Below are 23,368 nucleotides of genomic sequence, written 5' to 3'. Positions count from 1 at the left end.
TCCTGCTGCCTGTGCAGCTCCCACCGCCAGGACAGGGTGCCACAGGCCACTGATACCACCTATATTTAACCCAAAACAAAATTGCAGCATCAATTTTTGGAGGTGTCTTGACTGAAAACTGTCATGTCCCAGTTGTGTGGTTGGACTTTGGACACAATGTGGGCTGCACGACCGCTGTCTGGAATCTAGGCCTAATGTTAATTGACAGCCATTTTTTTTTTTTGGGGGGGGGGGGGGATTCGAAGTCCCCACATCATCAATTAGTGTTTCCCTTTGCAAAATAATGATGATACATGCCTCATTTACCCTCAAAACCCCTTTTAAAGCTATTTAAAGGGCACTTCCGTTTTTTCTATCCAGATATCCGAATAGGCCAGATATCCGCGGATAATGCGACCGGATATCCGCGTTCACGCGGATATCTAAAAGGCCGGATTCGGATATCCGAGCCGGATCTGGATATCTAGGTATCTGGATTGGGGTCAATTCGGATTTTAAAAAGTACTATCCGAGCATCACTACACAATTCCCTTATGTTTAGTGATCATCCCTCCCCTATACAGTTCCCTGGAGTCTAGTAACACTCTCCCTTCCCTATACAGTTCCCTGCTGTCTAGTGTTTCCCCCCTCCCTCCTCCATATGGCTTCCTGTGTGATCTAGGGCTTTACCTTCCAATATAGCTTCTCTGATGGTCTAGAGTGGGCCAAACATAATGCAAATTGGGGAAACCACCTGAGGGCCAAATCTGATGGCCAGATTTGGCCCACGGGCCAGAGTTTGACATTTATGGTTTAGAGAGTTTAATGTCACTTTAAGTAAACATTTCAACCATAGATTTTGCAAAGATACATGGCTCATTTAGCCTTTATAAAATTCCAGTGCTGGAATTCTCTGAATGTCAGCTAATTTAAGCTGTGCTCCCTAATGTGACCACCATGGAGTGCACATGCACCCTTGAAGCTTTAGCCAAAAATAATGGCCTTGATTTTTTTGAAGACTTTCACAGTTCCAGATTCCTGCAAAGCCCACAGCATATTAAAGAGACCTATATATCATTAAACTAATCCCCCAGGGCTTTTTAAAGCGGATCCGAGATGAAAAACGAACTATAACAAGTAACTTGTCTATATATCTTATCTAAAGTGCAGCTAGATTTGCTGTGTAAACTATCTAAAACAGCTTTAATAGAAAATGATTATTTCTTCCTGTGATACAATGACAGCAGCCATGTTGTTTGTAAACATTACACAGAGGCAAGGCTTATATGTATCTTGAGCATTTAGCCCAGGCATGGGCAAACTTGGCCCTCCAGCTGTTACGGAACTACAAGTCCCACAATGCATTGCAGGAGTCTGACAGCCACAGTCATGACTCATAAAGGCAAATGCATTGTGGGACTTGTAGTTCCGTAACAGCTGGAGGGCCAAGTTTGCCCATGGAGGGTTTAGCCTGTAAAAAAAAACTAATCCCCCCTCCTCCCTCCTCCCCTCTGCCTCTGAAATCAATGGCTAGTAACACCTCCTCCTCCTGCCCAGACTGAACTCCCATGAGCCCTTGCTACTGCCAAGGCTCTCTGAAAACCCGTGGGCGTGGTTTACTTAGTTTATAGGGAATTAGAGTATTAAAACAAAAACAAAAAAGTATTTGGCTTGAGGAATGCCCTATAACAATATGAAAGGAACAATTTTATGCAATGAGTAAAAGTTCACCTCGGATCCACTTTAAGAAGCAGTGCTGGAGTTTTCTTTTAAGAAATATGGTTACAGAGTTACATTCATTATCTTGATTTATATAGCACCATCATTTTCAGCAGTGACATATAAAGTGAAATACAAACAATAGTACATAACGCAGACTTGGTAGGCAACATAAATATACATTGTAAGATCTCTTAATCGCATGTGGGGTTGGTGTGGCTGTATAATATTTAAAGCTATAGGCTTGCTATACACCAGTGGTTCCGGATGCTTTTCTGGCTTACAGGGGCGAAAGAGATAATTTGCATATTCAGTAGTAGTGCATTGTGGGTAACCACAAATATTCACTTATAGCTGAATTATTGCAAATTTCCTTCTGTTTTAAGAAGGCAAATTTTACCAAGCATTGCTTATTAGTAGGAGGGCTTTTCGGTCTCTTTTATCCCCCTGTACATAGCGGTTTGGGTCACCCTGAGCTGCTTGGTTACTCTGTTAATCACATTATGCACAATTTATAAAAAAAAAAATTCTACATTTACAACGTGTTAAATTGTATAAAAAATACTACAGTGGTTAAAGAGTTCCTTGCAATGTCATTAAAATCCAACATGCTGTATGGGGATGCTAATTGCACTGTATATTAAAACCTCAAATTGGTAATCCCTTTGTAAGAGCTTTTCCCTTCATTACAGAAGTCCTTTGCTTGCATCTTGTTAAATAAAGTTCACCATTTTAATATACCTACGTACATGGTGTCTAATGATCAAATCATAAGTCAGCCCCGCAGAACAAAATACACTTTCTTGGAATTTACATTTTTTGCAATACAGTCAGGATTGTTGATTTACACCAAAAGTTGTAAATTGGTGGCAGTAAAGCTTGGGGATGATATTTCATCACATGGTGTCATTTGTAGCTCCCAGGGCAATGTACTCAACCTGACAGATCTATGAGCTACATAAACTAGAAACCTGTGGACTATGATTCATTAGTTGTTTTCATTTTACCTTTCTCTGTATTGAAAACTTTGAAAACACAACCTAATTTAGAGATGCAGAGACAACAAATCCTAATCCTAATAACGTTTTAAAATACAAATGTAGAAAACAAACAAGTTCTACATTAAAGATTTGATTTTTTTTTTGTTAAAACATTTAAGCGTATTACTGATGAAGCACTATGTGTTATGTTTCCTGAAGACAAAGAAAACTGGTACGGCTTTAGGAACTGTCCATAGTGATACTTGATGTCTCCCATAACTGTACAGTGTACAGAGGGACTGTACAGTGCTTAAAGAGATATTGGTGCTATATAAATACAAAATAATAATATTAATAGGAAGAAGGAGTAGTGCATTTATCTTTAAAGCCATCATCATTTAAAGCCATTTATCATTAAAGCCAAAGCAATTTCTGCACAATAGATTCTAGCATCCATTTAGCCATTCTAAAAATGTTCTACACAATTCCATTTTCACTGAGCAACACTGAAGCATTAAATGCTTCAGCAAGGTTATGTAATGCAGCTTAACGGTACAATGTGTTGGCCCAAAGAAGAATGAAGACTAGAGGACTGGTATGATCCTACTGGATGCACATAGCTAGAAGAGTCCCTGTAAGGGTTTTTTCGCCTATGTAACTATGTAACTTTAGTAATGTACTTTATGTTTATAGGAGTAGAACAAACTACACATGTTATTATAGTAGTTGTATTAATAAATGCCAAGAGTCATCTACCACAAGCTTAATGAACACAGCTGCCCCGGGAGCACAATTTACCGTATTTTTTAGAATATAAAATGCTCTAGCATATAAGACACACCTAGTTTTAGAGGGCAAAAATCAGGGGAAAAAAATAAACCTAATTGCATCTATGTTGCAGGGGCATCTTATGGACCTTTCCCCTCTAAACTGTCTCTATCTAAGCTACACTGCTCAATCTACACTAACCCCTGCTAAACTACACTTCACTTACCCCTGCTGCTTCCACCAACTACATAACACTTCACTAACCCCTGCTTCCACCACCAACTATACTACACTTCACTAACTAACCACGGCTGCCACCTTCTACTACACTACACTTTACTAACTAACCCCTGCAGCCAACCCAAACTACACTACACTGCACTTCACTGAATAACTAACTCCTGCAGCAAACCCCCTGCTGCCACTACCAACTACACTACACTTTACTAGCAAAACACTTGCTGTCACCACCAACTACACTACACTTCACTAACAAAACACTTGCTGTCACCACCAACTACACTACACTTCACTAACAAAACCCTTGCTGTCACCACCAACTACACTTCACTAACTAACCACTTCATCCAACCCAAACTACACTACACTTCACTGACTAACTAACACCTACTGCATCTCACCTGATTCTGCCGCCACGCTCCTCTCCATCTCGCAGTAATCCTAGGGCACCCCATTATCCACGATCAAGCTCTTCTGGGTCCCAGCCGCCGGCTCCTCTTTGCTGCAGTCTCCGTATTCAGACGTCAGCCTTGCAGTGTACACACACTGCGGCCGCCATTCTCCATGGTTACAGCATCTTCTTACTGGTTATAATGCCCCCTACTGTGTGACCTGCGTTGCATGTGCGCCTAACGTCATTCGTAACCCCAATGTATGTGCACCGCAGGTCACACAGTAGGGGGCACTGTAATCTGGAAGAGGACACTGTAGCCACAGTGGATGGCAGCAGAAATACATGGTTTGATCGTAGATGAAGGGGCACCCTCAGATAACCACAAGACGGAGGAGGAGCACAGCGGCAGGATCTGGTAAGTAATTTTGGGGGACCAAATACCTTACCTTTATAATATAAGATGCACCCACCTACACCCTCCCCCCCACCCAGTTCGGGGGAAGAAAAGGGGCATCTTATATTCAGCAAAATATGATACATCGCTAAGCAGTATTCAAATATTTTAGAAGGTAAAGAGGTATGGAAGGTATTCTGGTTATAGCTTTCCACTCCTATACTGCCTTTATACAATTACTTGGCAAGCAAAATAGCGCAGTGGTTACCACACTACTACTACTACTATCAGCATGGAGTTTGTATGTTCTCCCAATGTCTTCATGGGTTTCCGTATCCAAATAATATAATGATAAATAAATTGGCTTTTCCCTAAATTGGCCCTAGAATATTATGGACTTCAAACTACAGTAGAGATTAGATTGTGAGCCCCTCTGAGAGACAGTTAATGAATGACTATATACTTTTTAAAGCACAGCAAAAGATGTCAGCACTCTACAAATCTCACTAATATTATAAATGCAAAAGTTTGGATGTTTGTATACTTGTTAATCACGCAACAATGGCTGAACAGATTTGAGTGAGATTTGGCACACGCATAGTACATTACCTGGAACAACATACACAGTAGGGTACTTTTTATCCCCATATTTAAAAAGTGGACGGAGACAAATACAAATTACACTGGTAAAATGTAAACTGCAGCCATTCTTACACTGTTAATGGTAGGGTTCCAGTTGGTTACTGGGTGATAGGTAGTGTTGGGCGAACAGTGTTCGCCACTGTTCGGGTTCTGCAGAACATCACCCTGTTCGGGTGATGTTCGAGTTCTGCCGAACACCTGACGGTGCTCGGCCAAACCGTTCGGCCACATGGCCGAACTAAGAGTGCATGGCCGAACGTTCCCCGAACGTTCGGCTAGCGCTGTGATTGGCCGAACGGGTCACGTGGTTCAGGCCCGAACGCGCTCTGATTGGCCGAACGGTCACGTGGTTCGGGTAAATAAATACCCGAACCACGTCATATCTCCGCCATTTCTCTGTGGGTTTAGCTTTGGGTAGGCAGGCAGGGTAGTTCGCTCTCCAGCCACGCTAGCCAGGGTCCCCCCCAGTCATTGTGTGTCGCTGCTGGGAACAGTAGTACACCGCTCGCTCAGCCACACTATATATATAGCATTGTTTACTGCCACTGTGTACCTCGCTCAGCCACGCTATATATAGCATTGTGTTTTCTGACACTCTGTGTACACGGCTTAGCCTGACTATATAGCATTGTGTGTACTGCCACTGTGCACCTCGCTCAGCCACGCTATATATAGCATTGTGTTTTCTGACACTCTGTGTACACGGCTTAGCCTGACTATATAGCATTGTGTGTACTGCCACTGTGCACCTCGCTCAGCCACGCTATATATAGCATTGTGTTTACTGCCACTCTGTGTACACCGCTTAGCCAGACTATATACCATTGTTTACTGACACTCTGTGTACACCGCTCAGCCAGACTATATACCATTGTTTACTGACACTCTGTGTACACCGCTCAGCCAGACTATATACCATTGTTTACTGACACTCTGTGTACACCGCTCAGCCAGACTATATACCATTGTTTACTGACACTCTGTGTACACCGCTCAGCCAGACTATATACCATTGATTACTGACACTCTGTGTACACCGCTCAGCCAGACTATATACCATTGTTTACTGACACTCTGTGTACACCGCTCAGCCAGACTATATACCATTGTTTACTGACACTCTGTGTACACCGCTCAGCCAGACTATATTGCATTGTTTACTGACACTCTGTGTACACCGCTCAGCCAGACTATATACCATTGTTTACTGACACTCTGTGTACACCGCTCAGCCAGACTATATACCATTGTTTACTGACACTCTGTGTACACTGCTCAGCCAGACTATATACCATTGTTTACTGCCACTCTGATTCTGCTGGGAACAGTAGTACACCGCTCGCTCAGCCAGACTATATAGCATTGTGTTTACTGCCACTCTGTGTACACCGCTCAGCCACACTATATAGCATTGTGTACTCTGCCAGTCAGTGTGTATATTGCTGGGATCAGTAATACTCCACTCACCGTCAACCACTATATGAGCTCAACATGAGTTCCCTAGAGACCTCCGCTGTGAGCAGCACTCCCAACAACAGCAACAGCCAACGCCCCACGCAAGCTATAACATCCACCCCAGCAGCCAGTGGTCAGCAGCAGCCCTCCCCGGAGGAGAACGTTCTGTCCATCGGTCCGTCGCCAGAGCGATTAATAAAGGCTGCCATTGAGGAGATGATGGGGCCTGATGTGGAGGAGGAGGTCTGGCTCAGGCCAGCATCCCAAGTTAATGTTGAGGACGATGAGGGGTCTGTGTCTGGGGATGTTGGGGTGGCAGAGGTGGTGGGTGGGTCAGACTCAGGAGAAGAGTTGTATGATGAGGATGATGATCGGGACCATCTGTATGTGCCTCAGAGTCTGACCCCGGAAAACATGTTGTATCGTGTGTTTAGGTACTAAAATCTGCGTTCCCTCCCAGTAGTGTTGGGCGAACAGTGTTTGCCACTGTTCGGGTTCTGCAGAACATCACCCTGTTCGGGGTGACTATATAGCAGACTATATAGCATTGTGTTTAATGCCACTCTGTGTACACGGCTCAGCCACACTATATAGCATTGTGTTTACTTCCACTCTGTGTCTGCTGGGAACAGTAGTACACCGCTCACCCGCCACTGTATAGCATTGTGCTCTGTGTCGCTGCTGACAATAGTGGTACACCGCTCACCCACCACTGTATAGCATTTCTGTACTGCCACTGTACTGCTGCCAGTCAGCGTGTACTTTAAGGATAAGTGAAATGAGGAAGAAATCCGGTGAAAGAGGGAGGGGCAAGGGAAGAGGTGTTTCCCCTGACGGTTCACGTACAGGCCACAGGGGAGCACCCAAGAAAACCCACTCAATACCGCCCATGTTGTCCAGGACAACAACCCTCACAGATCCAAAAGAACAGGACCAGATAATTACTTGGATGACCTCTCAAGCGTCCAGCAGTGGGTTAAGCAGCACCAGCACATCACGCATGAGGTCCGAGTCCTCAGCCAGTTACAAGGAGCCAGTGGGCACAAAGCTGACACAACCGGCAGCGACACCACGCACACAACTGCCAGATAACCAGACGACGTTGGAGTGAGCTGCGCAGAGGTTGTTCTGGGGAGCTCTACTCCACGGCGGCGGCCCCCCACAATGACATATGACGAGTTTGAGGAGATGGAAGAGGAGGGTATGGACAATGTGGACATAGACCCAGATTTTGTTTGTGAACGAGAACATCGCCGTCGTAGCAGCAGCACAGATGAGTCTGTTGAGGAACCCACTGCTGCACGAGTTCGCCTTGTGCCACAAGGTAGGCGGCGCGCAATTTCAGGCACCGCAAGCATGGAAGTTCAAGTGAGAGGCAAAAGAGGCGCAAACAGAAATCGCCAGCAAGGCAGGTGCTCCAAAGTCTGGGCTTTCTTTGAAGACTGCACTGAGGATGTTACCATGGCGATTTGCAAGGTGTGCAAGACCCGCCTGAGCAGGGGGAAAAGTATTAACAACCTCTCCACCACCAGCATGAGCCGCCACATTCTATCCAAACATCCCACTCTGTGGGCAAACGCGGCAGGACAGGGTACCACCAGCAACACTGCCTCCCTTGGGTTCACCAGACTCACCACCAGACCCGCCTCAGCAGCAGCAGTAGCCCAGCCATTGCGTGGTTCACAACATTCACAAACATCAGACGATGCTGACACTGTCACTTTCCGGACTAGTGCTCTTGAGGTCTCCCAGTGTTCATCAAACACAACAACCAACAGCCCTTCGGTGTGCAGCCCTACGGTTGCGTTGTCTGTCTCTGAGATGTTTGAGCGCAAGAGGAAATTGCCAGCAAATGACCCCCGGGCCGTGGCAGTAACAGCCAGCCAGCATAGCCAAGGTTCTGGCCTGCGAAATGCTGCCATATCGAGTAGTGGAGACAAACAGCTTCAAGGGCATGATGTCAGTGGCCATCCCACGTTACGTGGTTCCCAGCCGCTACCACTTTGCGCGCTCTGCAGTGCCTGAGTTGCATGAGCACGTGGTCAGCTAAATAACCCGAAGCTTGAAGAATGCCGTTGCCTGCAAGGTTCACCTCACCACTGACACCTGGACGAGTGCGTTCGGCCAGGGTCGATACATCTCCCTTACCGTGCACTGGGTGAACCTTGTGGAGCCTGGCAGCGATTCCTCACCTGCTACGGCGCGGGTGTTGCCCACGCCGCAAACAGCTGCACCGCCGTCCCTCCCACTGGATAACAACAGCAGCACCTACCTCTCTGACTCCTTCTCCTCCAACGCATCTCAAAGCTGTACCTCATCCGGAAACGCTAACCCAGCACCAGCAGCAGTAGGATCGTGGAAGCAGTGCAGCACAGCTGTTGGCATGCGTCAGCAAGCGTTGCTGAAGCTGATCTGCCTTGGGGATAAGCAGCACACAGGGGAGGAAATTTGGAGGGGAATAAAGGAACAGACGGATTTGTGGCTGGCACCGCTGGACCTGAAGCCGGGCATGAAGCTAGACACCTGGCACGAACTGGTAATGTACGCAATAGAGGTGCTGGCTTGCCCGGCAGCCAGCGTTATGTCGGAACGCTGTTTCAGTGCTGCCGGAGGCATCATCACAGATCGGCGTATCCGCCTCTCCACAGAAAATGCAGACCGTCTGACTCAAATTAAAATGAATCAATCCTGGATTGGAAACGACTACGCAACACTCCAGGACCCCAACCAAGTAACATGACCAATGAACATCTGGGATGGTTTAGCGTTTCCGGTCCCTGTTTATTGAACCTCTCATCTGTATTACATTTATGACTGCATGGCGGCAAAAAGCATTGCTGCTATATCCGCACGCTTTTTGTCCTCATGCAAGGCCTGGGTTGTTGTGTCTCAAAAAGCATGGCCTTCTTCTCCTCCTGCGCCTGCTCCTGTTCCATCACGTGTGCTGCTGCTGCTGGGTTAGCGTTGCCGCCCGGTCCCTGTTTATTGAACCTCTTATCTTTATTACATTTATGACTGCATGTATGGCGGTAAAAAGCATGCTATCCGCACGCTTTTTGTCCTCATGCAAGGCCTGGGTTGTTGTGTCTCACAAAGCGTGGCCTTCTCCTCCTGCGCCTCCTCCTGTTCCATCACGTGTGCTGCTGCTGCTGCTGCTGGGTTAGCGTTGCCGGTCCCTGTTTATGGAACCTCTTATCTTTATTACATTTATGACTGCATGGCGGTACAAAGCATGCTATCCGCACGCTTCTTGTCCTCATGCAAGGCCTGGGTTGTTGTGTCTCACAAAGCGTGGCCTTCTCCTCCTGCGCCTCCTCCTGTTCCATCACGTGTGCTGCTGCTGCTGGGTTAGCGTTGCCGGTCCCTGTTTATGGAACCTCTTATCTTTATTACATTTATGACTGCATGGCGGTACAAAGCATGCTATCCGCACGCTTTTTGTCCTCATGCAAGGCCTGGGTTGTTGTGTCTCACAAAGCGTGGCCTTCTCCTCCTGCGCCTCCTCCTGTTCCATCACGTGTGCTGCTGCTGCTGCTGCTGGGTTAGCGTTGCCGGTCCCTGTTTATGGAACCTCTTATCTTTATTACATTTATGACTGCATGGCGGTACAAAGCATGCTATCCGCACGCTTTTTGTCCTCATGCAAGGCCTGGGTTGTTGTGTCTCACAAAGCGTGGCCTTCTCCTCCTGCGCCTCCTCCTGTTCCATCACGTGTGCTGCTGCTGCTGCTGCTGGGTTAGCGTTGCCGGTCCCTGTTTATGGAACCTCTTATCTTTATTACATTTATGACTGCATGGCGGTACAAAGCATGCTATCCGCACGCTTCTTGTCCTCATGCAAGGCCTGGGTTGTTGTGTCTCACAAAGCATGGCCTTTTCCTCCTGCGCCTCCTCCTGTTCCATCACGTCTGCTGCTGCTGGGTTAGCGTTGCCGCGTGGTCCCTGTTTATTGAACCACTTATCTTTATTACATTTATGACTGCATGGTGGTACAAAGCATGCTATCCGCACGCTTCTTGTCCTCATGCAAGGCCTGGGTTGTTGTGTCTCACAAAGCGTGGCCTTCTCCTCCTGCGCCTCCTCCTGTTCCATCACGTCTGCTGCTGCTGGGTTAGCGTTGCCGCGTGGTCCCTGTTTATTGAACCACTTATCTTTATTACATTTATGACTGCATGGCGGTACAAAGCATGCTATCCGCACGCTTCTTGTCCTCATGCAAGGCCTGGGTTGTTGTGTCTCAAAGCGTGGCCTTCTCCTCCTGCGCCACCCTCCTCCTGTTCCATCACGTGTGCTGCTGCTGGGTTAGCGTTACCGGTCCCTTTTCCTGGAACCTCTCATATGTATTACATTTATGACTGCATGCCGACAAAAAGCATGTTACCTGTGCAAAGAAAACAGACATTTCCCGCATTTAAAAGACAGTTTTCCCTTTGAAACTTTAAAATCGATTTTCTCAAAAACTATAAGCTCTTTTTGCTAATTTTTTTTCCTCTTGTACCCACTCCCAAGGTGCACATACCCTGTAAATTTGGGGTATGTAGCATGTAAGGAGGCTTTACAAAGCACAAAAGTTCGGGTCCCCATTATGGAACCTCTTATCTTTATTACATTTATGACTGCATGGCGGTACAAAGCATGCTATCCGCACGCTTCTTGTCCTCATGCAAGGCCTGGGTTGTTGTGTCTCACAAAGCATGGCCTTTTCCTCCTGCGCCTCCTCCTGTTCCATCACGTCTGCTGCTGCTGGGTTAGCGTTGCCGCGTGGTCCCTGTTTATTGAACCACTTATCTTTATTACATTTATGACTGCATGGTGGTACAAAGCATGCTATCCGCACGCTTCTTGTCCTCATGCAAGGCCTGGGTTGTTGTGTCTCACAAAGCGTGGCCTTCTCCTCCTGCGCCTCCTCCTGTTCCATCACGTCTGCTGCTGCTGGGTTAGCGTTGCCGCGTGGTCCCTGTTTATTGAACCACTTATCTTTATTACATTTATGACTGCATGGCGGTACAAAGCATGCTATCCGCACGCTTCTTGTCCTCATGCAAGGCCTGGGTTGTTGTGTCTCAAAGCGTGGCCTTCTCCTCCTGCGCCACCCTCCTCCTGTTCCATCACGTGTGCTGCTGCTGGGTTAGCGTTACCGGTCCCTTTTCCTGGAACCTCTCATATGTATTACATTTATGACTGCATGCCGACAAAAAGCATGTTACCTGTGCAAAGAAAACAGACATTTCCCGCATTTAAAAGACAGTTTTCCCTTTGAAACTTTAAAATCGATTTTCTCAAAAACTATAAGCTCTTTTTGCTAATTTTTTTTCCTCTTGTACCCACTCCCAAGGTGCACATACCCTGTAAATTTGGGGTATGTAGCATGTAAGGAGGCTTTACAAAGCACAAAAGTTCGGGTCCCCATTGACTTCCATTATGTTCGGAGTTCGGGTCGAACACCCGAACATCGCGGCCATGTTCGGCCTGTTCGGCCCGAACCCGAACATCTAGATGTTCGCCCAACACTAGTGATAGGGATTAATACTCAGAAAAAGTAGACACAGCCAACACCAGCCAAAAACATACCCGGACAACGCCAGGTCATCAGTAGGTGGAGACAAATACAAATTTCACTGGGAAAATGTAAACTGCAGCTATTGTTATACTATTTATGGCAGGGTTCTCAAACTCTGCACAGTTGGTAACTGGGTGACTAGAATTAATATTCAAAAAAGTGGGTGGAGCCTACAAAAGCCAATCAAAATCCACCTATTGATTTTCAAGGGGAATACTTAATTGCTGCCATTCTTGCACTGTTAATGGCACAAGCCTCAAACCAGGTACAGTTGGTCATTGGGTGACAGGTTTAAATGCAGAAAAGGGGGTGGAGCCACAGCCAATCAGTTGTGTTTCATTTCAATGCAAATTATCGATGCCAAAGACCGCAAAGCTCACAAACTAGGTAATTGAGTAATTGTGTGTTAGGGTTAGAAAAAGTGGGCAGAGCCAATACCAGCCAAATACATACCTTTGCAATGCCAGGCCATAAGCTAGTACTAAATAATAAGCATAAATTATAACAAGGATACAATTTAGAGTTGCCTCCAGAAAGCCTGGAAAGAATTACTGTCTCCAATCATCATTAAAATAGGATTAGTGCTGCATATTTACAAATACAGTATATATTACAGGGAACCTGAGGTGAAAGGAATATGGAGGTTGCCATATTAATTTTCTTTTAAACAATGCCAGCTGCCTGGCAGCCCTGCTGCCCTGTCTTTCATCAGTAGTGTCTAACTCATGTACCTGAAACAAGCATGTGGCTAATTTAGTCAGACTCTAGACTCTAGTAAGAGCACCTCGTCTGCATGCTTGTTCAGGGTATGTGGATAAAAGTATTAAAGGGAGAGGGTCAGCAGGACAGCCAGGCCATGTGTGTTGTTTAAAATGAAATAAACATGTATGCCTCCATATCCATCTAACTTAAAGAGACACTTAAGCCAGGAATAAAAAAATTAGTTTTACTTTCCTAGGGCTTCTACCAGCCCCTGCAGCCGTCCCGTGCCCTCACAGCCTCACGGAGCCTCTGGTCCCCCGCCACCAGTTAGTTTTGTTTTTGCTGACAGGCCCGACAGGCCTGGCCTCAGGAATGCTCATCCGGATCCGGGTACCCAGGTAAACCCGGGTATCCGAACATTTTTCCGCTATCCAGTCGGATCCGGATTCCGGATACCGGATACCTGGGGCCGGATCCGGATAGCTCTATGCTGATATCTAGCCGCATAAGCCGAATACTCGCGGATATCCGAACGTATATCCGGATCCGGGTACTGTAACAAGGGAGATGATGTCATTGAGCCAATCAGAGGGCTCCCAGCCAATCAGAGGGCTCCCAGCAGAAGCCTTAGCAACCAATCACAGAGGGGAACTCTGGCCAGCTCCATCTGACCTCATTGAGCCAATCAGAGGCCTCCCAGCCTAAGCCCTGGCACCCAATCACAGAAGGGAACCCTGGCCAGCCCCCGTATAATAAGGAGGGCTGGCATGATGAAACCGATCGTCCTTGCTTGTGTGGCTGGCTGCCTGGCTGGCTGGTCACTGACAGACTTGCACCAGTGCTGTTGGCTGCAAGTGCTGTATACAGTGATAAACCTAAAGCTTTGAGTGCTAAACACCTTCACTACACTATTGTTCTATTGTTTTTTTTTAGCTAGCTATTGTAATTGTTTGATTTCATTCACTCAGTTAGGTCCTGTCTGTGTCTGTGTGTGCTGTGCAGGCCAGCAGGACAGTATAGGTTAGGGAATAGGATTATATAGTTAGTTAGTACTGCAGTTAGTTGTTAGAGAGAGTAGTACTGTTTACTGATTACTGCAGTGCTGAGCATTGTCAGTGTGACAGTTAGACAGATAGTGTGCACTGTCTGTCCTCTACTCTGCGGTCTGTTACTCTGTGCTGATTTGATTTAAAGTCCAACCCTGATTTCATTAAAGTAAAAGTACCCCACATCATCTGGTGACATCATCGCGTATAAGTTGTACTATGTCTACTGGCACCGGCAGCCGGGGGAGGGGCATCAAGGGCAAGAGGACAGGGAGCAACATTACGGCCACCCTCAGAAGGTCTGCCGTGTCAGTGTCAACCCCGGAGGGCAGCCTACCCTCAGTCAGCGAGCTTTTCGCTCCAGGCGTCACGATTGAACTCAGGGCTGTTAGCCGCAAGGAGTTTGAGGAGGATGTTCTGGGTTTTGAGGAGGGGGGGTATGATGTTGATGATGGGATGAAGGACTGTGACTACCATCCACAGGATGGGGATGTCAGCTCTGACTCTGAGGAGGATGATGCGTCGGTGGGTTTGGCACGGAGGATCAGCATTGCAGACAGTGGCCGTGGAATGCGGGACCCACCACATCCTTCTGCCGCTACCACCAGCCGCACCACTCAACCCCCCACAGGGAGAAAAGCTGTAGCATCCCATTCAGGCCACAGGTGAATGTTCACCTCCCCAATCTGGCGGTTTTTCACTCTGCCCTCATTGGACAGCAAGTTTGCCATATGCAATGTGTGCAAACTACAGAGGAGCAGAGGTTGTGACCCCTACAAGTATGGCACCTCCAGCTTCATCACCAATCTGGCCAAAAAACATGTTGTTGAGCATGAGGAATTCAAGAGGCTAAAGCAAGCTGGCACTGGCTCCCACCGCCACGGTGCCACAGGCTACTGCTGCTGATACCACCACCTATATTCAACCCAAAACACAATTGCGGTGTCATTTTTTGGAGGTGTCTGGGCTGAAAACTGTCAAGTCCCAGTTGTGGCATTGGACTTTGGACACAATGTGGGCTTCACGACCGCTGTCTGGAACCTAGTCCTGATGTTGACAGCTTTTTTTTTTTTTTTTTTTTTTTTAATTTTATGTCCACCAAACAATAAATTAGTGTTTCCCTTTAAAAAAAAAACATGATGCTTCATGCATCATTTACCCTAAAAACCCTTTTAAAAGCTATTTAAAGGGCACTTCCGGTTTTTCTATCCGGATACCCGAATAGGTCGGGTACCCGTGGGTAATTTGGTCGGATATCCGAATTCACTCGGATATCCGCAAGGTCGGATCCAGATATCCGAATCAGATCCGGATATCTGGGTACCCGGATCCGGATGGGTTTTAAAAAGTACTACCTGAGCAACCCTGCTGGCCATGCGTATTTTTCTTTGCATTCCAGTCTGCAATACCGTCCGGCACCTGTGCAGGATGCTATTGAGCTGACAGCGGGGGATCGGAGGCTCCATGAGTGACTGCAAGGGCATGGGACGGCTGCAGGGGGCTGTTAGAAGTCCTAGACAAGTAAAACTGATTTTTTATTCTTGGCTTAAGTGTCCCTTTAAGGTTCCATTTACCCTGCAGTTGTGGGACAAACCTCCTGGTCCCTACTCTAGTGTCCTAAAGGCTGGACATGGATTGCGGTGTGTAAAACCTTCACTCACATGGAGGTTGTCATACAACTTCAAATAGGACACTTGAAAATCATTACTGTATTAGCCTGCTTCAGAATCCAAACAAAAATAGATTCTCTAAACATGCAAATTCGAACATATAGAGGGTTACTCCCAGATAGGCAATTAAAAAAAAACACAAAACCCCCCCAAAAAGTTTAAAATTCTGGGTGGCTCCCAGCAGTCTTGCAAAACAAACAAATAAAAAAAACAACACATTGTCCAGAGAGTCTAACCATGGTGATGTTAACGTTAATCTGAGGTGAAAATAAATTTAGGAGATAAACACAATTGTATCTATCCTTTTACTCCTAAAAATGACTTTTTTTAGCTATCCCAATGGTTTTATATTCTAACATTTACTAATTGATTCAGAGTTTTATTGTCATTTATTAGTCAATTTAGTGTGTTATTGTCTCTTCTCACCGACAATCTATAAAGTGTCCCAGAGCTCAAATACATGAACTATTGACCTTTTTTTAATCTATCCCATGCTCTCAGAAATTGTCTGCAGGAAAAAATGTTAGGGCTGTGAAGGGTCTGACAAAGGTCTAACCGTTACTTGCATGCTGGAAAGTTAACACTTTTAGGCACAAAGTGGGGGGGAAAAAAACAAACAGCCTAGTTATTTGTGTGCTTATGCTTATCTCATCATGCCACATTTCACCTTGGGTACACTTTAACAAATCTTGTTCATGGACTGTTTGAGGCAAGTAAGCGGGATGGGGTAACTTCAAATAACATTTTGAGATTTAATCCATTTTGATTTGAGTAGGTATAGAAACATTGTGAAAATACAGCAGTCTTGTTTTTATTTCAATCCTGCTATACTGTGTTTTATCAGGTGTTACATCCAAAACACAGCTCAAAGGTGACTAAATCAACCCTGCTAGCTAATTACATACCTTCAATTTACAGTGAATAACTTGTTACAACACAGTCCAGTGAATCATTTTCTGTAATAGAATTTTTCTTCAGGATTGAAAGGTGTCTGACATAATCATCACTCACCACTACAGTTACAGCGATCATTGAATGAACCCTATTGCTTCTTACAAAGATCCAGGGGCTTTTCTGCTCTATGTCTCTCGGTAATGAGGAGTCAACAGCACTAGCTTTATATACTAAGAACATACAATGACAGCAGGAAATGTTATCTGAAAGATTTGAAAAAGAAATAAAAGCTCAAGTAAGGTTTTATAATTATACACTTACTTTTATTTTGTAGTAAAACAGAGACTCAAACTCCCTCCTCAGAGCCTTATTAAATGGACACCTGACCTGAACAGGACTACCAAAGGTAGGCACAAAGGTAAGTTAATGATGGATCCCCATACCACTGTGCATAGTCTGTTACTCTCCCTTTGCAACCCACAATCCCTGTAATCATGCCTTGAAATATTTTTGGCTAAAGTCAAATTTTCAGACAGGGAGGGGCAAGGCTTGAACTTCCAGTCAACACTAGAGCCTTCACAGTGTTTTATTTCCCTTTGTGACCCAGCCTGTTTTGACTTCACTTAACCTCTGCCTATCTTGACCTGGCCTTAATACTGACTACCTCTGTCTGCCACCTGTCTTGGCCCTTGGCCTGTTTCCGACTGTGTCTACCTACTGCTCGCCTTGATCTTCATATTGCGTAAGCCAGGCCCTGCCAGGCACCAGCTTCAACCTGTTCTCTCTAAAATTGGTGACATATGCAGTAAATTAATCCAGATAAGGAAGAAAGTGGTTTTGATTTCTCTTTAGCAACACCTTTTATGAATCAAGTAAAAGAGGAAATCGGTTGGGAGTCTCCCCCGAAATCCAAAAGGTAGAAATATTACAAACACTTAATTAATAAACACATCTCCTTTCCTTTATTCAAGAACAGAAAAAATCTTTGATGTAAAGATTGAAAAGTAACAGTTTTTGACTTCTACTCTATAAAACAAATGTATAATAAAACTTGCTAGAAATGTTACCCTTCTGCTAAAGGACTCTGTGTCCTTTCAAGACTGAATGGATACTGTAGACCAATAGATTTAACTATTTTTCAATCCATTTTTTTTAGGTCACCTACATTCCTTGAGCTCTTTATTTTGTGGGGAGAGTCGGAAAGGCTTTCTACCTGTTTGCATTAGTGCGAGGAGGTGATCCATCTACCAGCTGGGGGTGGGGCTTTTGCCAGCTCATGCACTGTAGCTCTGACTTGCATTGCACATAATTATATGGTGCAACTTTGTGCCAAAGGGGATTAAAGTGTAGGACTTAGTCAAGCATCTTGAGCCGAGTACCCAAATGCCATGCCAGACTAAATCTGGTGGCAGGACATGCATCGGGGAGGCCAACATGTAATATGTATATTACACGGTGCGGCGTGGGGTGGGGTGGGGTCAACACTGATCAAAGTGTTGGACCTAGTCTGACAGTTTTATCTGAAGGGGCTGGTGTTATCCTAGATTATATCTGACAAAAGCACTCCTAGTGGCAGCCATTATATGCTTTTTTTAAGACTATGTTCAACATGAGGAGCTGGGAAGAACAATCCACTGTTTTACCTCCTTAGCGGTATGCCCTACACTGTTGGGCATACCGCTCTCTGTCCTCAGGAGTTCCCCAGGATGAATTAATTTGCAGTAATAGCTGCAAAACCTTTAGTTAGCACTAGGCTAACTAGTACAAGTGATCCTCCCATTTATAAATTACCCTGCCTGGATCCAGCCACGCAGCCTCCCTGCACAGCTCCAGTCTCTCTATGGGGAGGATCGAGTTTGCGCATGACGTCGGCGATGTCCGGGGAGGCTGCGCTGATCGCTGGATCCAAGCTGGGTAATGTATAAACTGGCTGGATCGGGGAGTGCCGAACACTTGTACTAGCTAGCCTAGTGCTAGCTAAAGGTTTTGCTGCTATTAGAGCTAAATAATTCATCCTGGGGCACAAAGTAACAAAACCTCCTGAGCGGCGTAACGCTCAGAAGGTTAACTAGGGCCTTAATTCATCAAGCATTACTGCAACCGGTAATGCTGAAGACAGCTGATTTTTCGAAGCATTTAGAAAATTATAAATTCATCAAGGCTGTTACCATATGCAAAGCTGAAATTACTGAGCAGTGAGGTAAATTACAGACTGCAGTAATTATCTCAACACGTGAGTAAATGTCAACTCATCAAGATTACAGCATGCGGTAAAGCCAAGTAACCTACTCGATATATACCTGTAGCTCTCCTCTGTCGGAAACAGTGTGGAGGAGCCGTGACTCACACAAGCAGAGATGGATAAACTATGACTGACAGGAGCAGAAGCCAATAGAAACAGCCCCTGTCTCCTGCAAGTCCCGCTGATCTGACATTGATAGATTGCAAAGGCTTTTAGGGAGGGTCCAGCTTTTCTACCCCCAAGCAGCGAGCACAGAGAAAAGAACAAAAGTGGTTTCCCCTACCTCCCTTCAAATGTTTAACCTTTTAAGTTCCTGTTTGAAGATGCAGAGTAGCTAGTGGGGGAATCACCTAAGCATGGGATTTGTAAAGTCTCATTAAATAAAATGTTGAGAAAGACTAATGGACAGATTCAGAGTGAGCAGAGGCAGTATAACAAACATGGACGTTCTAAAGGGATACCTCTTACTATTGTAATGCCTTCACTGCATGGAACCGCTTGTAACAACACCGAGACACTTCACACTACTCCGCTGTTATCAAACAGGTTTTTTTTTGTGAATTGAAGCATAGTATTTTGGTAAATTACCAGACTTCTACAACACCTGTGAAAATATTGATGATTAGCAAAAAAAAAAAAACCTAAAATACCAGTAATTTCCCGGCTTGTTTTTTATTTTTGTTTTATGGAACACCCTTTGATGAATTGAAGCCTAAGCCCGAAAGTGGATTGGAAAGAGTTAATATCTGAGTTCTGTTATTGATAGTCACTTTCTCTTATTTTGTGACTCTCTATCAAGTATCAACATTGGCTGGGAACATCAAACTTGGAGAAGAGCTGTGGAATACTGGTTGATAAAAAGTTAAACAACCATACTCAATGAGCTAAAGCAAATACAATTCAGGGATGAATAAGATGGAAACATCATGAGATGCTAGCCTAGTACACTATTCCCTCTTTATCGGTCTTACTTGTGAGGCCACATCTTGAGGATGGGATACAGTTTTAGGCACTGTACTATAGGAAGGATATAGAAGTTCTACAAAAAAAAAGATCTTGTATAAATTAGGTGTGTACTGTACACTTAAAAGTGCCACAAGGAAAATTGGATATGAGATTGCCGACAGTAAGATATATTGTTATGGATAGTAGAATATTGGTAGGGTTACCGATATCCTACTATCACCTATCTTATCCTATTCTCACACTAACCTTCCCTGCATCTATGCCTAATGCTAGCCTATGCCATACCTAGCCCAACACTAATTTATCCCTATTTATGTCTAATACGAAATCCCCCACCTAACAATACCAGTGCAGTTGAAGTCACTGCTGTAGTTCCCGCTGAATCACTGCCCCTTGAGCCCTAATAACAATATTTTAAACAAAGCACCACTGCTCTACATGGTTTGTAGCTGCTTCTACTGACAGCACCATTTATAGCCACAATTTGCCTCAGCTACAGAGTTGTGCTACATGGTAGTGGAACTCTACCACTAAAAACATCAGGCACCATTGCTGTTGCCACTATTGACATTGGGCACCTAGGGCACCCAACTTACTGTCTGTAGTCGGTCATTTAGTTATTAAACATGGCAGCACCAATTTCTCCAGGCCACAAATCATAGCCAGATTTCCTGCTTTCCCTTAGGTTTGTACAAAGGACAAGAGCATATTATTTATGCACAAAAGAAAGGAGATATGTAACACCTATGTAGAAAGGGGTTTTTGATAGTAAGAGTAAATAATTAGCCGAATATCTTATCACAGGAAGTAATTTTTTCTTTTTTTTTTCAATTTTCAACTTTAAATGGCAACTTAGATGCCATCCATAGCTATAAAGGCTAAATGTAGGAAGATGATACTTTGATCCAGTCAAGGAGAGGATTTGTGAGGTTAAATGTAATGGACATAAGGCTTTAGCTACTTATTTAACTACTATGTCATTATCTTGGAGCCAAGCAGCATGCTTAACAACATTTTTTCCTATATACTGCCTAAAATCATCACTGGTGAACATTTTTGGGTTATTGTAGTTTTTGTGGTTTAAATTAATAACTAGATACTGTGCACCAGGAGAAGATGAGCTGATTTTCTAACACAAAGCAGTTTACTGGACTGGAAACGTGTCCAGCCTCTTTATTATTCATAGTCCTGGAAGGTGGTGGCATGACTTCATTAGAATTTTCTCTGCTGGTGACTACAAACTATGATTCAGAAAATTTAAATGTATATGAACAATACCATTTTTTGAAATAATTAACCAAGTAAGAAATTTTCAAGTGTGCATTTGTCCTAAAAGTAGCAAAAAAGAATGAAAAAAATGTGTTCCTCACACAGAAATCAATCTCAGGACATCCTTAAATAACCCATGAATCTTCACAGCAAATATCCAAAAAGCTAAAACAAACAAGCAGTAGGGAAACATGTTAAGCTGAAAAATTACAGCTTTTGTTCAGGAATTAGAACATAGTGTTATAGAATGGGTATATAGTTCTGCTGCACTCTCAACTATTTCCAATGCCCTTCACGATGCCCACCCTTCCATGTTTTGAGTGTCTGGCAGTGTCCTAAACCCTCGCTAACACTTGGAGGGTGGACATCCCTAGGTGGAATTCGTATATGCTTACTAGATGTCTTTTCTGCGTAAGTGTAATCTATAGTGCAGCAGAAGAAGCTGACTGTGGAAACTCATTTTGCTAGGGTGTTGTATCATTTTTATCTTTTTATCTTTTACGAGTCAGTTGTTCATCACTGGCCCCACCTGAGTATGGAGGTGGCCTAATCTGGTGAGCTGATATATAGGGGATAGGGGGTGCGTGCCCTGACATGGAGTGAGAGCACTTTTCTTACAGTCAGGCAAGAAATGTCATCTGTGTGTGGAACTATGGAACTATAAAGACTGTATTACACTAGCTAGAGGTCTATTTCTTTGCAGGGCATTTGAAATAGCAGTGAGCACAGCAGAACTATATACCTATCTTGTGAACTGTCTGGAAAACTCTGCAGTATTCCCAAAAATCATTTGAGGACTGAAACAATTAAGAATTGATGTTTCATTGGCAGTTTCACAGAACATAGTGTTATATTTGGGGCATTCACCAAGTGTCCATCCCTTGCTTTGCTTTTTAAAGCTTAAAGTACTAGAAAGTTAGTTATGGCTACAATCTATACTGAAGTTTGGCTAACTCTACGAGTTTTATAATAATGAAACATAGGGTTCAACAATTTTATAGTGGAGAATGTCATAGGTTGCAATGGAGGTGCCACAGATCAACAATTTAAAAAGTAACAGTAAGTGGTGGCAATTTAAATTTTTGGGTAAAGTACCACTTATTTTTCTAGTAAGAAGTAATTGTTATAGCAGGCAATCCAAAATTCGATTCAAGCGAATAAAGCTAAAGATTTCCAATTTGGATTAATTAGGGGAGGCAATCAAATCATTGATTGGCCCCAATAAGAAAGATATATATATATATATATATATATATACACAGTATATATATATATACATACATATATATACATACATATATATATATATATATGGTTTCGCAAACATGGGTATAAAATGATGAGAAAAATTAGACATTTCACAAATATATGTATGAATTACTTTAACTCGTCAGGCATTCTCATGCTATATGAATATAAGTCACTAGTATGGTATTGGGGATCTATACTGCTTGTTTAATCACATTAAATTATGTGTGATTTGCCCTAAAACATTCCTATTCTGACAGCACATAGTACTTTCATTAATTGCTATCCAGAGAAACATTTTACAGCTGACCGAAGACAACTCACCTCTTCAATATCATTATCCAGTGCAACAAATTTCAGTGGAGCAGTTAAGTTCTGATTGTCAGAGATAGTTGTTCCAACCGGTGAAGACTCTATTATGTAGCCTTGATATGTAGATACAGTAAAATATGGTGCCTGGTTATTCTCATCCAAAATTTCTATGTGCAAGTTTGCAAATGCTGGGAGTGGATGACCATTGTCTTGTTCAGCCTAGAAAAAAAAGTAAATTGTACATTACATTTATATGTATAAATGTAAGTGAAGATGACAACCAAAGAAATACCATCTAAATAAATAAAAACATTCAAGTTCAAAACAGTGAGTTTTGACCGCAAAGAAAATGGAGATAATTTTGTCACATTTTTCCTCCTGTGGGACTGAGACTGTCCTGACTTCTCAAACAGCTGTAAGTCCTCAAATGAGTTTAAAGCAGACCCAAACCAAATTTTTTTTTAATTCAAAATATTTAGTTGCACTTATCTGACACATACAAAGATAAACACTCCTTCAAGCCTATGAGCATTTCAGTGCATGCTTTTCACCCTTCTCTTTTCATAACTAGGGTTATACAGGTGGCAGCCATTAGCAATTCCTCCTTTTCCGGACACCTCCTACTCCACCAGTCTGCTGGATTCTGTCCTGGCAATATGAAAGGAAGGGAGGGGTTCCTCCAATAAATGTAAAATATTTTATATTTGTCATCATTCAGCTGGAAAAAGGCTGCTATTTATTATTATAATTTAGAAAATAGATTTTATTTCTGAAATCTTGTATTTTTAATTTGGGTCCACTTTAACATTTATTTTGCTGACTTTTCTCGATATACTAACAATTAACAAGTAATTTCTCCCTGTCACAATTCATTCATTAGACTCTGCAA

At 43.9% G+C, this 23,368-nt stretch overlaps 1 protein-coding gene across 1 annotated transcript in view; it reads right to left on the bottom strand.

Moving 5' to 3' along the window:
• Positions 1-23,368, bottom strand: part of PCDH15 (protocadherin related 15) — a 1,564,441-nt gene that overhangs the window by 790,825 nt on the left and 750,248 nt on the right. Inside the window, exon 12 of the mRNA XM_068257852.1 lies at positions 22,492-22,698. Within this exon, the coding sequence (XP_068113953.1) occupies positions 22,492-22,698 (207 nt within the window). The remainder of the gene's footprint in view (positions 1-22,491; positions 22,699-23,368) is intronic.

The sequence above is a fragment of the Hyperolius riggenbachi genome, chromosome 10, assembly GCF_040937935.1.
Source record: "Hyperolius riggenbachi isolate aHypRig1 chromosome 10, aHypRig1.pri, whole genome shotgun sequence".
Taxonomy (NCBI): domain Eukaryota; kingdom Metazoa; phylum Chordata; class Amphibia; order Anura; family Hyperoliidae; genus Hyperolius; species Hyperolius riggenbachi.
This window is presented reverse-complemented; position numbering and strand designations above follow the sequence as displayed.